General features: G+C 44.4%; 2 protein-coding genes across 2 annotated transcripts; one reads left to right on the top strand and one right to left on the bottom strand.

Moving 5' to 3' along the window:
* The first annotated feature begins 7,517 nt into the window (after positions 1–7,517).
* Positions 7,518–11,831, top strand: LOC120018360 (TLC domain-containing protein 3A-like). Its single transcript, XM_038961515.1, has 5 exons — positions 7,518–7,685; positions 8,324–8,407; positions 10,151–10,367; positions 10,828–10,926; positions 11,053–11,831. Exons 1-5 carry the CDS (start codon positions 7,567–7,569, stop codon positions 11,350–11,352), a joined length of 819 nt encoding a protein of 272 aa, XP_038817443.1. The 5' UTR covers positions 7,518–7,566; the 3' UTR covers positions 11,353–11,831.
* Positions 11,832–11,875: 44 nt separating this feature from the next.
* Positions 11,876–18,095, bottom strand: LOC120018359 (gem-associated protein 4-like). Its single transcript, XM_038961514.1, has 3 exons — positions 17,994–18,095; positions 17,808–17,898; positions 11,876–15,200 (listed from the first exon to the last, which is right to left on the bottom strand). Exons 2-3 carry the CDS (start codon positions 17,818–17,820, stop codon positions 11,947–11,949), a joined length of 3,267 nt encoding a protein of 1,088 aa, XP_038817442.1. The 5' UTR covers positions 17,821–17,898; positions 17,994–18,095; the 3' UTR covers positions 11,876–11,946.
* Positions 18,096–18,371: the final 276 nt, after the last annotated feature.

Below are 18,371 nucleotides of genomic sequence, written 5' to 3'. Positions count from 1 at the left end.
CCGCCAGCCAGTCAGGAGCTGCCAGAGCCGCCAGCCAGTCAGGAGCTGCCAGAGCCGCCAGCCAGTCAGGAGCTGCCAGAGCCGCCAGCCAGTCAGGAGCTGCCAGAGCCGCCAGCCAGTCAGGAGCTGCCAGAGCCGCCAGCCAGTCAGGAGCTGCCAGAGCCGCCAGCCAGTCAGGAGCTGCCAGAGCCGTCCAGCCAGGACCAGCCAGAGCCGTCCAGCCAGGACCAGCCAGAGCCGTCCAGCCAGGACCAGCCAGAGCCTTCCGCCAGCCAGGATCCGCCAGAGCCTTCCGCCAGCCAGGATCCGCCAGAGCCTTCCGCCAGCCAGGATCCGCCAGAGCCTTCCGCCAGCCAGGATCCGCCAGAGCCTTCCGCCAGCCAGGATCCGCCAGAGCCTTCCGCCAGCCAGGACCCGCCAGAGCCTTCCGCCAGCCAGGATCCGCCAGAGCCTTCCGCCAGCCAGGATCCGCCAGAGTCATCCAGCCAGGATCCGTCCCTCAGTATTAGCTGCCGTCCCTCAGTCCGGAGCTGCCCCTTATCCTGGTGCTGCCCCTTATCCTGGTGCTGCCCCTTATCCTGGTGCTGCCCCTTATCCTGGTGCTGCCCCTTAGTCCGGTGCTGCCCCTTAGTCAGGTGCTACCCCTCGGTCAGGTGCTACCCCTCAGTCAGGTGCTACCCCTCAGTCTGTTACTGCCCTTTGGAATAGTGGGATTGACATGGAGGGTGAATATTGGGAGGAGGCCACGGAAGCGGGGGTTGACTATGGTGGGGTGGGGACCACGACCAGCGCCAGAGCCGCCACCGTGGACAGACGCCCACCCAGACCCTCCCCTAGACTTTGTGCTGGTGCGCCCGGAGTTCGCACCTTAAGGGGGGGGTTCTGTCACGTTCCTGACCTGTTTTCCTTTGTCATGTATTTGTTTTAGTTGGTCAGGGCGTGAGTTGGGTGGGTTGGTCTAGGTTTGATTTTCTATGTTGGGATTTTGTGTTCGGCCTGGTATGATTCTCAATCAGAGACAGCTGTGAATCGTTGTCCCTGATTGAGAATCATACTAAGGCAGCCTGGGTTTCACTTGTTTTGTGGGTGTTTGTTCCTGTGTCAGTGTTTGGGCCACACAGGACTGTTTCAGGTTAGTCACGTTTGTTGGTTGTTGTATTTTGTAGTGTTTGTTGTTTTCCTATTAAAATATGAATACTTACCAATCCGCATCTTGGTCCGATCCATGCTCCTCCTCGTCTGAGGAGGAGAACGACTACGACAGCCGTTACATGTCACTTATGAACATTTTGAACATCTTGGCATAGTTCTGTTATAATCTCCACCCGGCACAGCCAGAAGAGGACTGGCCACCCCTCATAGCCTGGTTCCTCTCTAGGTTTCTTCCTAGGTTTTGGCCTTTCTAGGGAGTTTTTCCTAGCCACCGTGCTTCTACACCTGCATTGCTTGCTGTTTGGGGTTTTAGGCTGGGTTTCTGTACAGCACTTCGAGATATTAGCTGATGTACGAAGGGCTATATAAAATAAACTTGATTGATTGATGTTAACTGTGTCACGCCCTGACCTTAGAGAGCCTTTTTATTTCTCTATTTGGTTAGGTCAGGGTGTGATTTTGGGTGGGCATTCTATGTTCTCTATTTCTTTGTTGGCCGGGTATGGTTCCCAATCAGAGGCAGATGTCTATCGTTGGGATCTTGTTTTTGTACAGTTACTGTGTAGCCTGCAGAACGTTACGTTCGTTTATCTTTTGGTGTTTTTTTGGTGTTCATCAAAATAAAGAAAAATGTACGCTTACCACGCTGCACCTTGGTCTCATTCCAACAATGGACATAAAGCAAACTGACAAATCATAGAATAAAATCTATAAGATCGCCTAAGCCTGCATTTATGTAATCAAAACAAGCACATAAAGGCTTTATCATTCATAAAGGTCATGTTAACTGTCTGATATCATCTCATAGAACAACACGTATAAGATCACCTAAGCCTATCCCCAAACCCCATTAATTTCCCCTTCAGAATGGCTGAATAATCCAGAGGTAACTCATTTCCGTTTTTTAGGACCACAATTTTTATTTTATTTTTATTTCACCTTTATTTAACCAGGTAGGCTAATTGAGAACAAGTTCTCATTTGCAAATGCGACCTGGCCAAGATAAAGCAAAGCAGTTCAACAAATACAACAACACAGAGTTACACATGGAATAAACAAACATACAGTCAATAATACAGTAGAAAAAGTCTATATACAGTATGTGCAACTGAGGTAGGATAAGGGAGGTAAGGCAATAAATAGGCCATGGTGGCGAAGTAATTACAATATAGCACACATATACAGTGGGGAGAAGAAGTATTTGATACACTGCCGATTTTGCAGGTTTCCCTACTTACAAAGCATGTAGAGGTCTGTAATTTTTATCATAGGTACACTTCAACTGTGAGAGACGGAATCTAAAACAAAAATCCAGAAAATCACATTGTATGATTTTTAAGTAATTAATTTGCATTTTATTGCATGACATAAGTATTTGATCACCTACCAACCAGTAAGAATTCCGGCTCTCACAGACCTGTTAGTTTTTCTTTAAGAAGCCCTCCTGTTCTTCACTCATTACCTGTATTAACTGCACCTGTTTGAACTCGTTACCTGTATAAAAAGACACCTGTCCACACACTCAATCAAACAGACCCCAACCTCTCCACAATGGCCAAGACCAGAGAGCTGTGTAGGACATCAGGGATAAAATTGCAGACCTGCACAAGGCTGGGATGGGCTACAGGACAATAGGCAAGCAGCTTGGTGAGAAGGCAACAACTGTTGGCGCAATTATTAGAAAATGGAAGAAGTTCAAGATGACGGTCAATCACCCTCGGTCTGGGGCTCCATGCAAGATCTCACCTCGTGGGGCATCAACGATCATGAGGAAGGTGAGGGATCAGCCCAGAACTACACGGCAGGACCTGGTCAATGACCTGAATAGAGCTGGGACCACAGTCTCAAAGAAAACCATTAGTAACACACTACGCCGTCATGGATTAAAATCCTGCAGCGCACGCAAGGTCCCCCTGCTCAAGCCAGCGCATGTCCAGGCCCGTCTGAAGTTTGCCAATGACCATCTGGATGATCCAGAGGAGGAATGGGAGAAGGTCATGTGGTCTGATGAGACAAAAATAGAGCTTTTTGGTCTAAATTCCACTCGCCGTGTTTGGAGGAAGAAGAAGGATGAGTACAACCCCAAGAACACCATCCCAACCGTGAAGCATGGAGGTGGAAACATCATTCTTTGGGGATGCTTTTCTGCAAAGGGGACAGGACGACTGCACCGTATTGAGGGGAGGATGAATGGGGCCATGTATCGCGAGATCTTGGCCAACAACCTCCTTCCCTCAGTAAGAGCATTGAAGATGGGCCGTGGCTGGGTCTTCCAGCATGACAACGACCCGAAACACACAGCCAGGGCAACTAAGGAGTGGCTCCGTAAGAAGCATCTCAAGGTCCTGGAGTGGCCTAGCCAGTCTCCAGACCTGAACCCAATAGAAAATCTTTGGAGGGAGCTGAAAGTCCGTATTGCCCAGCGACAGCCCCGAAACCAGAAGGATCTGGAAAAGGTCTGTATGGAGGAGTGGGCCAAAATCCCTACTGCAGTGTGTGCAAACCTGGTCAAGAACTACAGGAAACGTATGATCTCTGTAATTGCAAACAAGGGTTTCTGTACCAAATACTTCTTCTCCCCACTGTATATATATGCATGTGCAAGTAGAGATACTGGGGTGCAAAGAAGCAAGATAAATAAATAAATACAGTATGGGGATGAGGTAGTTGGATGGGCTATTTACAGATGGGCTATTTACAGATGGGCTATGTACAGGAGCAGTTGGCGAGCCCTAATTCAATCTTCGAATTATCCCAGATCCGTGTACGGCTCGTTAAATCAATATCCGAATTTAAACAGCTAAGACGCATAATAATTTAAACTGCATGAATAAATGTTTCTTATGTTGTCCACAAGATTGAATTAATGAACAGAGATGTTGCGGAGCAGCAACAAGTTTCTTGTGCTAGCTGTTTTCAAAGTAAAAGCTGTGTGACTATCTGAAGTTACCTGACCATTGCTCCAGCTAAACTCAGCAAAAAAAGAAACGTCCTCCCACTGTCAACTGCGTTTATTTTCAGCAAACTTAACATGTTCATACAAATATTTACACATAACAAGACTGAGACATAAACTGAACAAGTTCCACAGACAAGGACTCATTTTACTGTGGATATAGATACTTTTGTACCTATTTCCTCCAGCATCTTCAAAAGGTCCTTTGCTGTTGTTCTGGGATTGATTTGCACTTTTCGCACAGAAGTACGTTCATCTCTAGGAGAGAACGCGTCTCCTTCCTGAGCGGTATGACAGCTGTGTGGTCCCATGGTGTTTATACTTGCATACTATTGTTTGTACAGATGAACGTGGTACCTTCAGGCGTTTGGAAATTGCTCCCAAGGACGAACCAGACTTGTGGAGGTCTACAATTATTTTTCTGAGGTCTTGGCTGATTTCTTTTGATTTTCCCATGATGTCAAGCAAAGAGGCACTGAGTTTGAAGATAGGCCTTGAAATACATCCACAGGTAGACCTCCAATTGACTCAAATGATGTCAATTAGCCTATCAGACGCTTCTAAAGCCATGACATAATTTTCTGGAATTTTCCAAGCTGTTTAAAGGCACAGTCAACTTAGTGTATGTAAACTTCTGACCCACCGGAATTGTGATACAGTGAATTATAAGTGAAATAATCTGACTAAACAGTTGTTGGAAAAATGACTTGTGTCATGCACAAAGTAGATGTTCTAACCAACTAGCCAAATCTATAGTTTGTTAACAAGAAATTTGTGGAGTGGTTGAAAAACAAGTTTTAATGACTCCAACCTAAGTGTATGTAAACCTCCGACTTCAACTGTAATTACATTTCTTCCCAAATCAGCGGCATTGTGGCACTAAGTGATGGTTGTATGGGGAGCTTGTTTATGGCTCTATCACTTCCAAAGTGTCAAAGGAAATGAAACTAAAAGGAATGAAAGCATAAAAAAAGACATACAAAATATACTTATCACACCTTCTAATTGGACTGTATTCTATTTACGTCCAAGGTCTTGGCAAAATGACCCTATCATGGCATTGTCTAATGTCATATCTAAGGTGTTCCTAATATGCAGTGTGTTGCTTAGGGCACTATCCTAAGTCGATAACTACACGATAAGTCTACAGCTAAGGCACCAGCTTCGGGCAGTCTACAGCGATGACCTATGGACCTCTGTGGAGAAAATGGTGAGTACTGTAGCTGTAGAGTCAAAAGGCCTAAGAGTAACTTTTCAACTTCACGAAGGCTGGTATTTTGTTCGGACCCTTAAGTGATCCGAGCATAAATCCTTATTAAATGTTCCGTTGTACGTGTGCGTTTGTGCTTCCACAAGCGCACATACCAAGGGAAAGAAACCAAGTATCCGGATAGGCTGCAACCTATTCAGAATGAGTCTGATGTCATCAGATCATTTCCAGGTCAATGCCTGGAGGTCAGTAAGAATTGATGTCGACCTCAAGACGTGTTAAGGGGACCTGTAGTAGTTTTACTACACGTCAATGTGTCTTACACCATTGTAGTGGTGATAGGTATGAAGGAGTCTATTTCATAGCTATGTCCTCCACAGAGGAGCTAACCTCACGACGGAAGTACTGTACTCTATAAGCTCTGAACCAGTCATACGTGGTGTGATCATGGTTCATGACTTATAATAATATCCTGAATGGAGGGTTTTATTTATTAGTGGCATGTGTGTTGACTATCAGAAGATTGTTCTGGAGATTCCCTTACACGTGTTGCAATCTGAGTGACTACTAACTCCTCTGTCGCTGTTATCAATAGCAATTTGACTTGTGAGGTCTCTAACCTTCTTACTGATTGTGACTGGACTGACTGTGCTGGCATTGGTACTGGTACTCAAGGGGACCAGTTGTCCTACTGATTTATTCTGAAATGTTATCCTACAGGAACACATGATTAGAGCATTGTACTAGTTGTACTGTAGTTGAACCTACACATGGCAAGGCATGACCATTTTTGTCATTTGTTTTAGAGGTGGAACGACCAGATACACCTCCGTAATATCTTAGATGTGTTCTAAGGTTATCTCCATCTGAGTAGGAGATCAAATTTGAATATTGAAACAATGTTGCAAATATCGGAGAGACAGACAGCAAGGTTTATACAAATCTCCGCTGTTGAAAACTAAATGTTAGTTTACAAAAAAGTGAGATAATGTCTAGATGCTTTTTATAGTGGAGATAACGTTTATAAATTGCCTGGCTGGGCTGATGAGACAATGTGCAGTCAGATGGAACAGAGTAAATAGGCATTTTAACATCATAGATTTAGCTGGTGGCAACTTGTGGAGACACTGGCTGGAATGGGGGTTTAACCAATCAGCATTCAGGATTACACCCACCAGTTGTATAAATTCTATTATTCTACAGGAGAGGTGATGGAGCCTGAAGGTCTGGAGGGGAGATAGGAATAGGAGAGGAATGTGGAGAGGATGGGAGGACTCGGAGAGAGGAAAATGAGGGAGGAGAAGAGAGAGAACAGAGGGGAGGGGAGAGTATAGGTGTGTATTGTGTGTACAAGTATGCAAAATATGTTGTTGGCTTGAGGATATGTTGCTTTAACACTCCTTAGTCTCCCATGAAAATGACATCAGATATAGATTCTACAGACCTTACTGAGTAGCTCCAACCCAACTTTAACCTCAGCACAAATAATCATTTTTTCTCTTTAACCAAATGATTTCCATATACTGCGTATTGCACATGTCAAACTCATTCCACGCAGGGCTGAGGGTCTTCGGGTTTTCACTCCTCCCTTGTACTTGAGTGATGAATTAAGGTCGCTGATTAGTAAGTAACTCCCCTCACCTGGTTGTCTAGGTCTAAATTGAGAGGAAAGACTAAAACCCAGCAGATACTAGGCCCTCCATGGAACGAGTTTGACACCCCTGGTGTATTGCATTGGGGGCAATGAAATAAGCGGAGTACGAAGTGCTGCTGGATATTTAGAACACAGTCCCCCTAAAAAGAATATATGGTTAGTAGAGACCCTAATAATAAGTACTTCCAACCCCTCTTTTATCTCTGAAGTTTTTTTATTTTTTATTTTTTTATTTTTTTTACATCCAATTATTGTATACCAGTCTAAACATATATATTTTTTTAAATATTAGTCATTTTTTTCATGAATATTTATCATTGTTTTCATAAATTCCTTGTTGTATTTGCTTATTAGCACAATACAAATGGCCACTGATTAATGTTAATATCTTTTTTAATCTACATTGCAATGTTTAGAAATGAGGGCTTTTATTTTGAAGGTTTCCTCATTGAAAAACAGGAAAGTCTCTGCACATTATTTTATTAGTAGCTGAGCTTTAAACGCTCAGCTACTATTAATTTGCATCTGCACCGTGAATGTTTTCTTCCTGCTTCCTCGCACTTTGACCTTGAGGCGGGTTAATGCGAGTGTATCATGTTTATGTTAGCTTGGGGCACTGCATTTTTCCCGGGATTGTTCTTCATATCCAGGAAAGTGCTTAAATCAGCTTTCAAAAGTTGGAATGATGCAGATGTGTTTGTGGTCAGCGAAAGGTAGACTTTATTACATTAATATTTACATATGCATAACCTAGCTAGTTGTTGTCCTTGAATGACTTCGCTAGTAACTGACAACGGGTATTTCAGTGAGCAGATGTCTAGTTATATCAAAACAACTCCGGAGATCAATCTATCAGAACTGAACCACAACCTGAATTTACAGGAGACATTGAATTTGGCGATTCTCCTTCAAACCCAGGAGCCATCCAACTTGCAATTCACCAGCTTTTCAATCTTAATAATGTCAAAATACGTTCGGTACTTAACAAATAATGGAGTTTCACTGAGCAATTACAGCCGCCACGGCCGATGGACTTCCAGAATAGGTCTAAATAAAAATACATGTAACCGAAAAAATGCCTTATCTGAAAATAATCCATTGTTTTTGACGAAGTGTGGATGGGCCAAATACCTCTTCTGTACCTCCTGCAATATTTGTAATGTCATTTTAAATACACAAAATATAGCCTATCTAGAAATATACAACCACTAAAACGTAGCCTATATTGTCTACTTAATAACTGGCATGACAATAAATACAAATTCGTTTATTTTAAATTAATATCAAAACAAATGAAAAACCAATTGTGTGCACTTTCATAGCCTCATCATATATCCCATCTCTTTGCAAGGTTGGTGTCCTCCATCCATGCCACTTTGGCTACTATTGTTGGGTTCATAATTGCTACTGCCTCCAGTGATGTGATGTCTGACAGGTAAGAATTCATATTTTGATTATTGCCATCAAACCAGCAATCATCACTTGTAGTGATTGAGTCATCTCCTCCCCTCTCCTCTGAGTGAGACTTGAACCAGTGATACTTTTGTTTGCCGGCTGAATGCACTACCTCCGGTGCCATAAAAACAAGCTTTTGGGGCAGAGGCAGTAGTACACTCAGACACAAGACTGACCTGTATAGGTGCCCATCACTAGAGTGATCTCTAGAGATCAAAACTTCCCCCCTGCTCCAGGCTGCAGAACATCTTAACACTGGTCAATTTACACAACCATTCCCAATGATCATATTCTCATTATCAGCAGGGGTTTGCTGTGTTTATTTCCTTAGTGACTGAAACTGTATCTCAAATATTCATAGTACTCTATACATGATCATCTCATACCAAACACTCTATTCACATCACAGGGCACAGGTTATAGATTAGAATAGGTAGGCTTCTAAGTGCAGTAGTATTAGTATTATATCGCCTTATAAGCCTACAAATATCGACTAGTCAGCTGGCATTGATGATCAGTTTATGATATAGTTTGTCATCGCTCAAGAATTATACTTTATAATTAGGGCCCTGCGTTTTGGTTAATCATGTCACATGACCTAGATTTTCCTGCCTTTTCCTGAAATTAGAATTACACCAAAAATGAAAGCAATTGTCTGAGGATGGTTCTGGACCATCTGACATAAAAGGGGTCCGTTTGTTGAAAAAGCTTTAAAGGTCATGAACAGTCAATCATGTTTTCATGAAATGTGATGATACTTGGATGAAAACAGATCAAAGTATGAAACATTACTGTTGCTTCTACAATGATAAAGTTTGATCATAAAGTTACTGGTCGATCCCCTACCCTGTGTCATAAGTGCCGTCTTGTAACCAACATCAAAGAAGGCTTGTTTGCAGAGGGGTGTGGTTTATATAGCGAGATGGCTACACGACTGGTGCCAAAATTTGACTGTAGGGTCTCAGTAAATAGAATTAAAAGTTGACCCTATTAATCTATGGCAAAGATACTTACGGTATGTTTCCCCTTTCATCTGTGTCTGGGGTTAGATATTTATTGTCTAGCTAGGTCTTCAGCCAGCATGGAACAAAAGGGGGTGTGGGGGGGGTTGTTCAAAACTCCAACGCCGTTGTCAAGTCAACACCTGTCAGTGCTGCTGTGAACCGCCTCACAAGAGACATGCCAAATGGAAGATGTATTAAAAAAAAATTACGGCATTGATGCAATTTCAGTGTTTGAGTTGCTTTGTGTATCACCAAATTTGCTTGATGATTTTACTGCAACACTTCATCCAAGTTGCTTGACATGGGTGTTTCAAAGAGCTGTCACTCAAGGCGAGCTCATGAATATATGCTCCCCGCCCACTCAGCCTGTCTTTCTCAAATTTTGAGTATTTCTATCCAAAGCAAATATTTAATGGCTGATTATTTTAGTCACTCAAAAGGTTATTTTACATGGGAATCAGAATGACTGACTGTTCGGGACCTTTTTTAAATAAATGTTCAAATCCAGGTCATGTGACATGATTAACTAAAACACAGGGACCTAATTCATATTACTTTTCTCAAAGCTCCAAAGTTGCATTTGGTGGAGGAAGAGGATTCTGAGATTTTTATAAGGATGAAGTCACATTTCTATTTGTTTCACACAACAACAAAAATCGAGTTTAAGTGCTTACTTTCATCATGATCCTAATGTACCGGTATGTCACCATCTTCTTTAGGCACAGACTGACCAATGAATTTGTGTGGTTTGGCGCTCCTTACATGGCGTTTGATATTTACGCCATGTATCTGAGTAACTACCACAGTCAAAAGGTCAAAGGGCACGAGGCGTACAGAAAGCACTCCCTCCTTACCATCAAGCTGTTCCTCCTCCGGCATCCCCTGCTGGTAGTCCATCACATGGTCCTCCTCACGGTCTTCATGCCCACCATTCTGGTGAGGAAGGAACACAAACATTACTGGACCGTAACATTAGGTCTGATGTGTTACAACAGCAGTTGAAATTTGTCATTATAAACTGGTTGGTTCGAGCCCTGAATGCTGATTGGCTGACAGCCGTGGTATATCAGACCGTATACCACGGGTATGACATTTATTTATACTGCTCTAATTACATTGTTAACCAACTTATAATAAGGCACCTCGGGGGTTGTGATATATGGCCAATATACAACGGCTTAGGCCTGTATCCAGGCACTCTGCGTTGCGTCGTGCTTAAGAACAGCCCAAAGCCGTGGTATATTGGCCATATACCACACCCCCCCAGGCCTTATTGCTTAACTATAGTCCAGTTTCTGTTATTGAGGATCTGCCGTGTCATCCTCAAAAGCTGGCTGTGATCATTTCTCAGTAAGTTAGTGTTTAATATTCATATAGTGCTGTTTTTTTCCCTCAGTTCCTCAGGACTGGTCTTGGTGGAGACTTCTTCATTGGCTGTTTCTTCATGGCAGAATTCAGCACTCCTTTTGTCTCGTTAGGAAAGGTTCTGATCCAGGTAAAGCCACACCCAGATTTATAAGCCCCTTTGTTTTTGTTGTGCTTTAGGAAGTCTGAGCATAGTATTAAGTGTACTATAACTCGCTGTACAATCAGTAAACGTTCCCTATATTTTCCTCTCTAGTTGGGACTAGAGGACTCATGGCTTCACAGAGTCAACGGTGTGATGGTTCTGCTGAGTTTCTTCACCTGCCGTATCCTGCTCTTCCCCTACATGTACTGGGTGTATGGTCAGCAGTACACCATTCCCTTCCACAAAGTGCCTTGCCATCTACCGCTCCACTGCAACTTAGCCAACCTATCCATACTGGCACCTCAGATCTACTGGTTTGTGCTTTTGTGTCACAAGGCCTATCGCCTCTACCTGCGTCAGACTAGGTCAAAGGGTCAACTTGCTCGCAAAGATGGCTCAAAAACAGATTAGAGTTGCCATCTAATTCTATGGTTAGCAACATGTAATGTCAATTATGCTTATTTTGCTGCTGGTCTTCCATGCCATGAGTTAGCAGTTATTTCAATCCTTCCCTCTGATGGAACAGTCTGTGTGGAATTTAGGACCTGCAACTGCCTATCAATACAAAATGACCAGTATTTATCAAAATTCTCAGGGGTCCGTGTGTTATACTGTCTGTACTACTACAGACGCAGCTCGCAGGAAATATTTAGTGATTTATCAGGATAACTTTTCATCCCCAAATTATTGTTCAAAGTTAACTTGAATATTTGTTAAAGATTGCACAGGAAAATATAGATTTGACATAGAAAAATGAAGTAGAGGTGAAGCACTGAAAGACCAAGCTTTTGTCAAGTTGTAACCTGGTCTTGTGTCCTAGTGTGGATGATCAGTTTTTCAATAGATGAGTTTTGATTAATAAACCATTGAAAGACATGCAATTTGTCTGTTTTTATTTTATTCAAAATAAAATAATTGTATTTTCAACACAAGGTCAGAACACATATTTTTATTTGAGGCTGGGAACAATAAACCCTCATTCATGTGCTGTCTGAAAAAAGTACATCAACCTGAAGACGACAGCTGAGCAATTTTCTGATGCAACACGGCCTTCATCTCGGCGCTCTCCAGGTTGTCTGTGATGGTGGTGAAGAAGTGGCGAGTGTTCTCGGTCTCCAGGTGGGAGCTGCTGCTGGGGTGTGCGGCCAGCACTGCCTCGTAGTGGGTCAGGATCTCCAGGGCACACAGGAACAGAGACTCGCACTGCCCGCCGGGCATCATCACATGAACGTGCTGAACATGGCAGAAGAGCTGGCTCAGTACAAACAGCACCTCCTGGCTGGCGGTGGTGGTAGCTGCCCTCTCTACCTTTGAGTCTTTGGGTGAGGTGTTGGAGGAAGACGGCGACAGCTTTCCCCTCAGGGAGTCTATGACCTCTCTCATGGCGCTGGCGTACAGCAGCCCCACGTGGGCCCAGCCCTGGCCGGGCAGCCAGTCTTTGCAGCTGGAGCCGCAGAGCAGCTGGAGGACACGCAGCAGTAGCACGGACAGACGCAGCTCGCAGGAGAACGGCCGCAGGTCCAGCAGGGGGAGAAAGTCCACATACTCCAGAGAGTAAGGCACGTGGAGCCGGCCTGAGCGGAGCAGCTCTCGCATGGCTCTCAGCAGCCTGCCCCACTCGGTGATGGTGCACCAGGGTAGGGTCTGTGTCACGGCCACCAGCAGGCCTTTGCTGAACATGTTGACGTCGTCGGGCCGGTGCTGGTCCAGAGCCAGAGAGGTCAGCATGGTGTCCTGAACCTCGTCAGAGAGAGCGCAGCACTCCATCCACGCCAGCAGCCCTGTGCCCTGCCCATACCGGGCCAACTTTAGGCCAGACCACTCCTGCTCCGGCAGCTCGCACACAGCCAACAGTGAGGACGGCACCTCGTTTTTGAAGTGATCTCCCCACACTACCTTAAGATGGAAGCGAACAGTCCAGTCCAGGGCCTCCACTTTATTGTAGAGCCAGAAGAGGGCTCTGGACCAGGTGTTGGGGGCTGAGGCCACCTCCCGTCCCACCACCTTGCCCAGTGCAGTCAGCACAGTGACGAGCATCTCCTTGGACTCCGTGGATAAGTGGTGGGGTGCGCCCTCTACAGGAAGCTCCCAGCACCTGCAGCCCTCATTCAGAATCTGGCAGAGGACGTAGAGGAGGGGGAACGGGGAGCAGTTCATGACCCAGTGTGGAGATAGATCCTGGGATTCCAGAGAAAAGGCAGAGTGGAGCAAACGCAGGCACAGCTCCAGGCTGCAGGTGCTATAGCCAGAGGAGGGGGAGAGGTGAGGCAGGACGAAGGCACACACAACCTCTTCAGGGTGCAGGAAACTCTGGCTTCTCTCTGAGCTCTCCGAAATGCTCGGCTGCATAAGTGCAACCAGGAAGTGCAGGAACTGGTCCTCCTCCTTAGCCGAGGACAGTTTAGTCATGGCAGTATCTTGAAGACAGCTGCACAGTAAGCTCCCCGCAGAGCTGCCCGTCCCCTCTGTGCAACCGGGGGCACCGCCCCTCAGCCCTGAGAGCTGCTGGAGTATGTTGGAGAGGAGGCTGTGGGCCCCATGGTTCACCACCGCTAGATGGCAGCACCGACGCAGGGTGGCCTCGGGGTTCTGAAAGGCCACGCGGGCTATGGCGGCCACGGCCAAGCTGAGGTTGTTCTGCACCGCTCCCCCCTGGATGATGCAGTTGAACGTCATGTTGAGCTCCTCACTAAAGCCCTCCATCACAGCCAGGGGCAGAGAGCCCTGGAGACCCCTCTTGGAGCAGGTTAACATTTCTGCTAACGTTGTGTTTTTCTCAGCTAAGGGGAGCTCTGCGAAAATGTTCACAATAATGTCCTTCAGCTTTCTGCAGTGCTCTACTTCACTATCCATTTGGCACTTTACAATGAGAGTGGAGACTAATTTCATGACAATGTCCTTTCGCTGGAATGCGGTTTTGTTTCTCTCCAGACAGCTGATCCACTCCTCCACGCTCAGGGACCAGCTCAGTTCAGTGGCAAATAGCAGAGTGAAATCTTGGAAGCCCTCCAAGCGGTGGTTAATGATGGCTACGGCAATGTGGGCCATTTCCTCAACGTTGCTCTCTGTGTCGGGGAAGGACAGTGAGACTAACAAGCCTCTCAAAGTGCTGTGCACATTGTTCAGTGTCTGGCGCTCACCCTCATCCATGGTCTCAGACATGGACCGTTCCTCTAGGGATTCGAGCACTCTGGCCAGACTGTTTTTCAAACGGTGTGCCAAGTCACTGGGGTCACCGCTGTCTGTCATCTCCAGCAGCCCTCTCTTCTCCCAGGCCTGAGTGAGCTGTGAGACAGTCTGCAGGGCTTGCATTAGTGTCATTCCACAGGGTTTAAACTGGGAGGGTGTGTGGGCTGCCTTCAGGTCACTGTGGGCCTCACTTATCACCTGGACCAGGTCAAACTTCTCTATCCCAGCACACCTCTTTCTGACAGTCACTGCACTGGTCAGGCTCTGAAGTTGCACCTCAGCTGGGAGGATGATTGCTTGGTCTATCAGATGCGAGGTGTACAGGGAGTCGAGGCAGTTGGATAGGGCACGGTAGCAAAGGTCAGAGGTGCTCAGATGCTCTTTCATCTCCTCCAGAGCATGAAAAAGAATGGACAGCACATCAGTGGTGGACGATGGTGATGTTGGGGTGTCTGGGTCTGACTTGAACCTCTTGGCAGCCTGAGGTGAAAGGCCGGTGGTGTTGGTGAGGCTGGTCCACCGGTTAGTAAAGACCTTATCTAGGTCGTCCTCCTCTTGCCTTCCCCCCCTGCCCTTCCACAGCTCCCACCACACCTCCAGCAGGACGCGGACATCCTCCTCAGTGCTGTTTCGGGTAACGTGTTGAACTAGCTCCTTTAGCTCTGCACTCAGGTTTGCCAATGGGAGGCAAAGCAGCAGCTGGGCGTAGATCTGAGAGAAGCCTGTCAACTTGACCAGCTCAAACAGCACTATGCGGTTAATGTCAGGTAGGCTGTTCTGCAGAGAGAAGAATGGATTCTCCCTCCAGCCTATTTCCATGTCTTCTTCGCGCTCCCTCCCCAGTAATTTGCTCCATAAGACGCAGATGATTTTCTTCTTCCAGCGGACACTGCTCAGACCGCTACCTCGCTCCTGCCCACAAATTTCTCTGACAGCCTGTAGAATTGGGTGGCCAACCTTACTCCAGTCCTCCTTCTGCAGGGCACTGAGTGACGCTGGCTGGCATAGCCTGTTGGCCAACAGAAAGCCTCCCTGGAGAACGGCAGTCTTCTCACAGCTCAGCCAGGAATCTGAAAGCACAAGCAGAACAGTGAGAACGAATGAACACATGAGTAGACTAGAGAGTAGTTAGTTCAGTACAGAAACCAGGTTGCCAGGGCCAAGTGTAAATCCATTTGAATATAATCACTTTGACAGCATCCCTTTTGTTTAAAAAAAGAATTAAATTACTTTGCATACATGTAACCTAATGCCGAAACATTCCAGAGATAAAGGAGCTCAAAGTTTACCCATTTTTCATACCCCACTATACCATGTGACATCCATGTCTTCAACACCGTAAAATAATAAATGATATCAAACTCAACCGTTTAAAAGCTTACAAATAGGGTTGCAAGCTTCAGTTGAGACAATGTGTTCTTGGATACAGGGTGGGTGTCATTTCAATCATAGAAATAGAATGGACCTATTCTTCAACTTAACACCACAAAGATGTACGCTGATCTCCCCATATTCAAATGTCAACTGAAAGGTGCCACACCTATAATTTCCCCCCCATGTGGAAGCTAGGTGAATTGCAACGGCACTAGGCTGCATTGAAAACAAAATCTCCCCCTCCACCGCATCCCATTTCCCCATAACATGGAAGAGACTTGCGCTTGAGCCTTTTACTTTAGGTTTTGGTCCACCAGCTTCAAACAGATGTAGAAACAATATTTTTCTATTTGAGATTTCACAGCGATTTAGATGGTACAATGATTCCCTACACTATTCAGTGCTTGTTTTTTGTAATTTATTTTTATTTATTTATTTCACCTTTATTTAACCAGGTAGGCTAGTTGAGAACAAGTTCTCATTTGCAACTGCGACCTGGCCAAGATAAAGCATAGCAGTGTGATTAGACAATTGAACGACATTGTAGAATTTTAGCAACCAAGAAATGACACAGCGATTTCTACATTGGCCACTTGACTCGATTTCCACTAGATAACACAGCCACAAAGTCAAAACAGCTTTCCCATTTTGACACTCTCAGGCAGAAGAAATCAATAGGCGAATATCACAGCCATTCACAACACTGGAAGGTAAGTAATACTGTGAAACACACCATCATTCCACTATTACTGCAGATATTATGGACGTTTTCTGAAATTACAACGCAATTTAAAATAATTGTGGCACCTTAAAAATGGTCACGTCTATTCTATTATCTATGAGGATTAACAGTAATTTAAAACCCGATATTCCCATTCAAGTCAACATTCCAACCATCTTTGTGATACCATTTGAAAGTTGAAATTTTTACTTATTAGTACATTTATCAGCCAAAACATGACACCCACCCTGTATTCAAGAGCATGTTGTGTCTCAACCTATGGCAGTCAAAGAACCTCAGATGATGTCAAATAGGGTCCAAGGTACAACATACAGTACCAGTAAAAAGTTGACACACCTACTCATTCAAGGGTTTCTTTATTTTGACTATTTTCTACATTGTAGAATAATAGTGAAGACATCAAAACTATGAAATAACACCTGGAATCATGTAGTAACCAAAAAAGTGTTAAACAAATCAAAATAGTTTATATTTGAGGTTCTTCAGAGTAGCCACCCTTTGCCTTGATGACAGCTCTGCACACACTTGGCACTCTCAACCAGCTTCATGAGGCAGTCACCTGGAATGCATTTCAATTAACAGGTGTGCTTTGTTAAGTTCATTTGTGGAATTTCTTTCCTTCTTAATGCGTTTGAGCCAATCAGTTGTTGTGACAAGGTTGGGGTGGTATACAGAAGCTAGCCCTATTTGGTAAAAGACCAAGTCCATAATATGGCAAGAACAGCTAAAATAAGCAAAGAGAAATGACAGTACATCATTACTTTAAGACATTAAAGTCAGTCAATCCAGAACATTTCAAGAAAGTTTCTTTAAGTGCAGTCACACCCGGGCTTGAACCTGATCTAACGTCTCTGGAGAGACCTGAAAATAGCTGTGCAGCGATGCTCCCCATCCAACCTGACAGAGCTAGAGAGGATCTGCAGAGAAGACTGGGAGAAACTCCCCATATACTGGTGTGCCAAGCTTGTAGCGTCATACCCAAGAAGACGCAAGGCTGTAATCGCTGCCAAAGGTGCTTCAACAAAGTACTGAGTAAAGTGTCTGAATACTTACGTGAATGTGATATTTCAGTTTCTTACTTGTAATACATGTGCAAACATTTCAATAAGGCTCTTTTTGCTTTGTCATTATGGGGTATTGTGTGTAGATAAGGGGTTTAAAAATAAATCAATTTTATAATAAGGCTGTAACATAACAATTTTTTAAAAAGTCAACGGTCTTAATACTTTCCAAATACACTGTATGTCTCATGGTATAGTTGGGTATGCAAAATCGGTGAACTTTGAGCACATTTATCTATAATGTTTAGCCATTCGGGTCCAAAAAGTCACTACAAATCGGCAAATATGTATGAAAGGTTTAGTTCAAATCAAAAGGTGTCCTGTCAAAAAGTGATTCAAATGGTTTTACCCGAACACATCGCTACACATTTCACTGCAGGTACTACTGACAGTAAATAATGTATATTCAGCGTCAGCTCGCTAGTTATGCAAATTCATACAGCTAACATGTTTAGAGCTATAAACAAAGCACATGCATTCAACTTAAATCTCATAGTTACCTTGAGTCATCATTGTGTTTGGGTGAGGCGCAGTTCAGTCTTCAATGTGCATCCTTTCATCCACGCTGGACCCAACAGCACGCCAGGCCAACTACAACGAAGAGCACGTGCACATTTTTGTTCAATTAATTATTATACTGATTCATAATAAAAGGAGACAAGTTAATAAATTAAATATATACTTACTTTCCAATGCGATATGACAAGAAACCAATAAAATAAACGTGTTGAACTTTTTTTTTCTTCGATCATTCAAAACAACTCGTCGTACGTCCGCATCAACGTCACGTGGGCGGGATTTTTTTTATTGAAGAGCGACGAAATGTATTTTCAAGACTTTACAGCGCCACTCATGGCATGGATGTATGGGGGGGTTTAGTTGAAGTTTTAAAAATTGTATTCCTCATTCACATATTATCTGATGATATTAGTTTACTACTACAAGACATTATTAAAAATCTAACGTTAACTTGTCTTACTGCACGGAGTGAGGCTGAAATCAGCTTTTTAGACTGTTTTAACGTATAATATTATGACTTACGAGCACGAGCAGATTCCATTTTT

Source organism: Salvelinus namaycush, chromosome 23 (assembly GCF_016432855.1).
Source record: "Salvelinus namaycush isolate Seneca chromosome 23, SaNama_1.0, whole genome shotgun sequence".
Lineage (NCBI taxonomy): Eukaryota > Metazoa > Chordata > Actinopteri > Salmoniformes > Salmonidae > Salvelinus > Salvelinus namaycush.
This window is presented reverse-complemented; position numbering and strand designations above follow the sequence as displayed.

Bases quoted from the DNA above. Each gene is read 5' to 3' on its own strand.
- LOC120018360 (XM_038961515.1), top strand. From the start codon at position 7,567: ATGTTTATGTTAGCTTGGGGCACTGCATTTTTCCCGGGATTGTTCTTC. The intron at 7,686-8,323 runs GTAGACTTTATT...TCTCTTTGCAAG, and splicing joins GTGTTTGTGGTCAGCGAAAG to GTTGGTGTCCTCCATCCATG. The intron at 10,927-11,052 runs GTAAAGCCACAC...TTTCCTCTCTAG, and splicing joins TAGGAAAGGTTCTGATCCAG to TTGGGACTAGAGGACTCATG.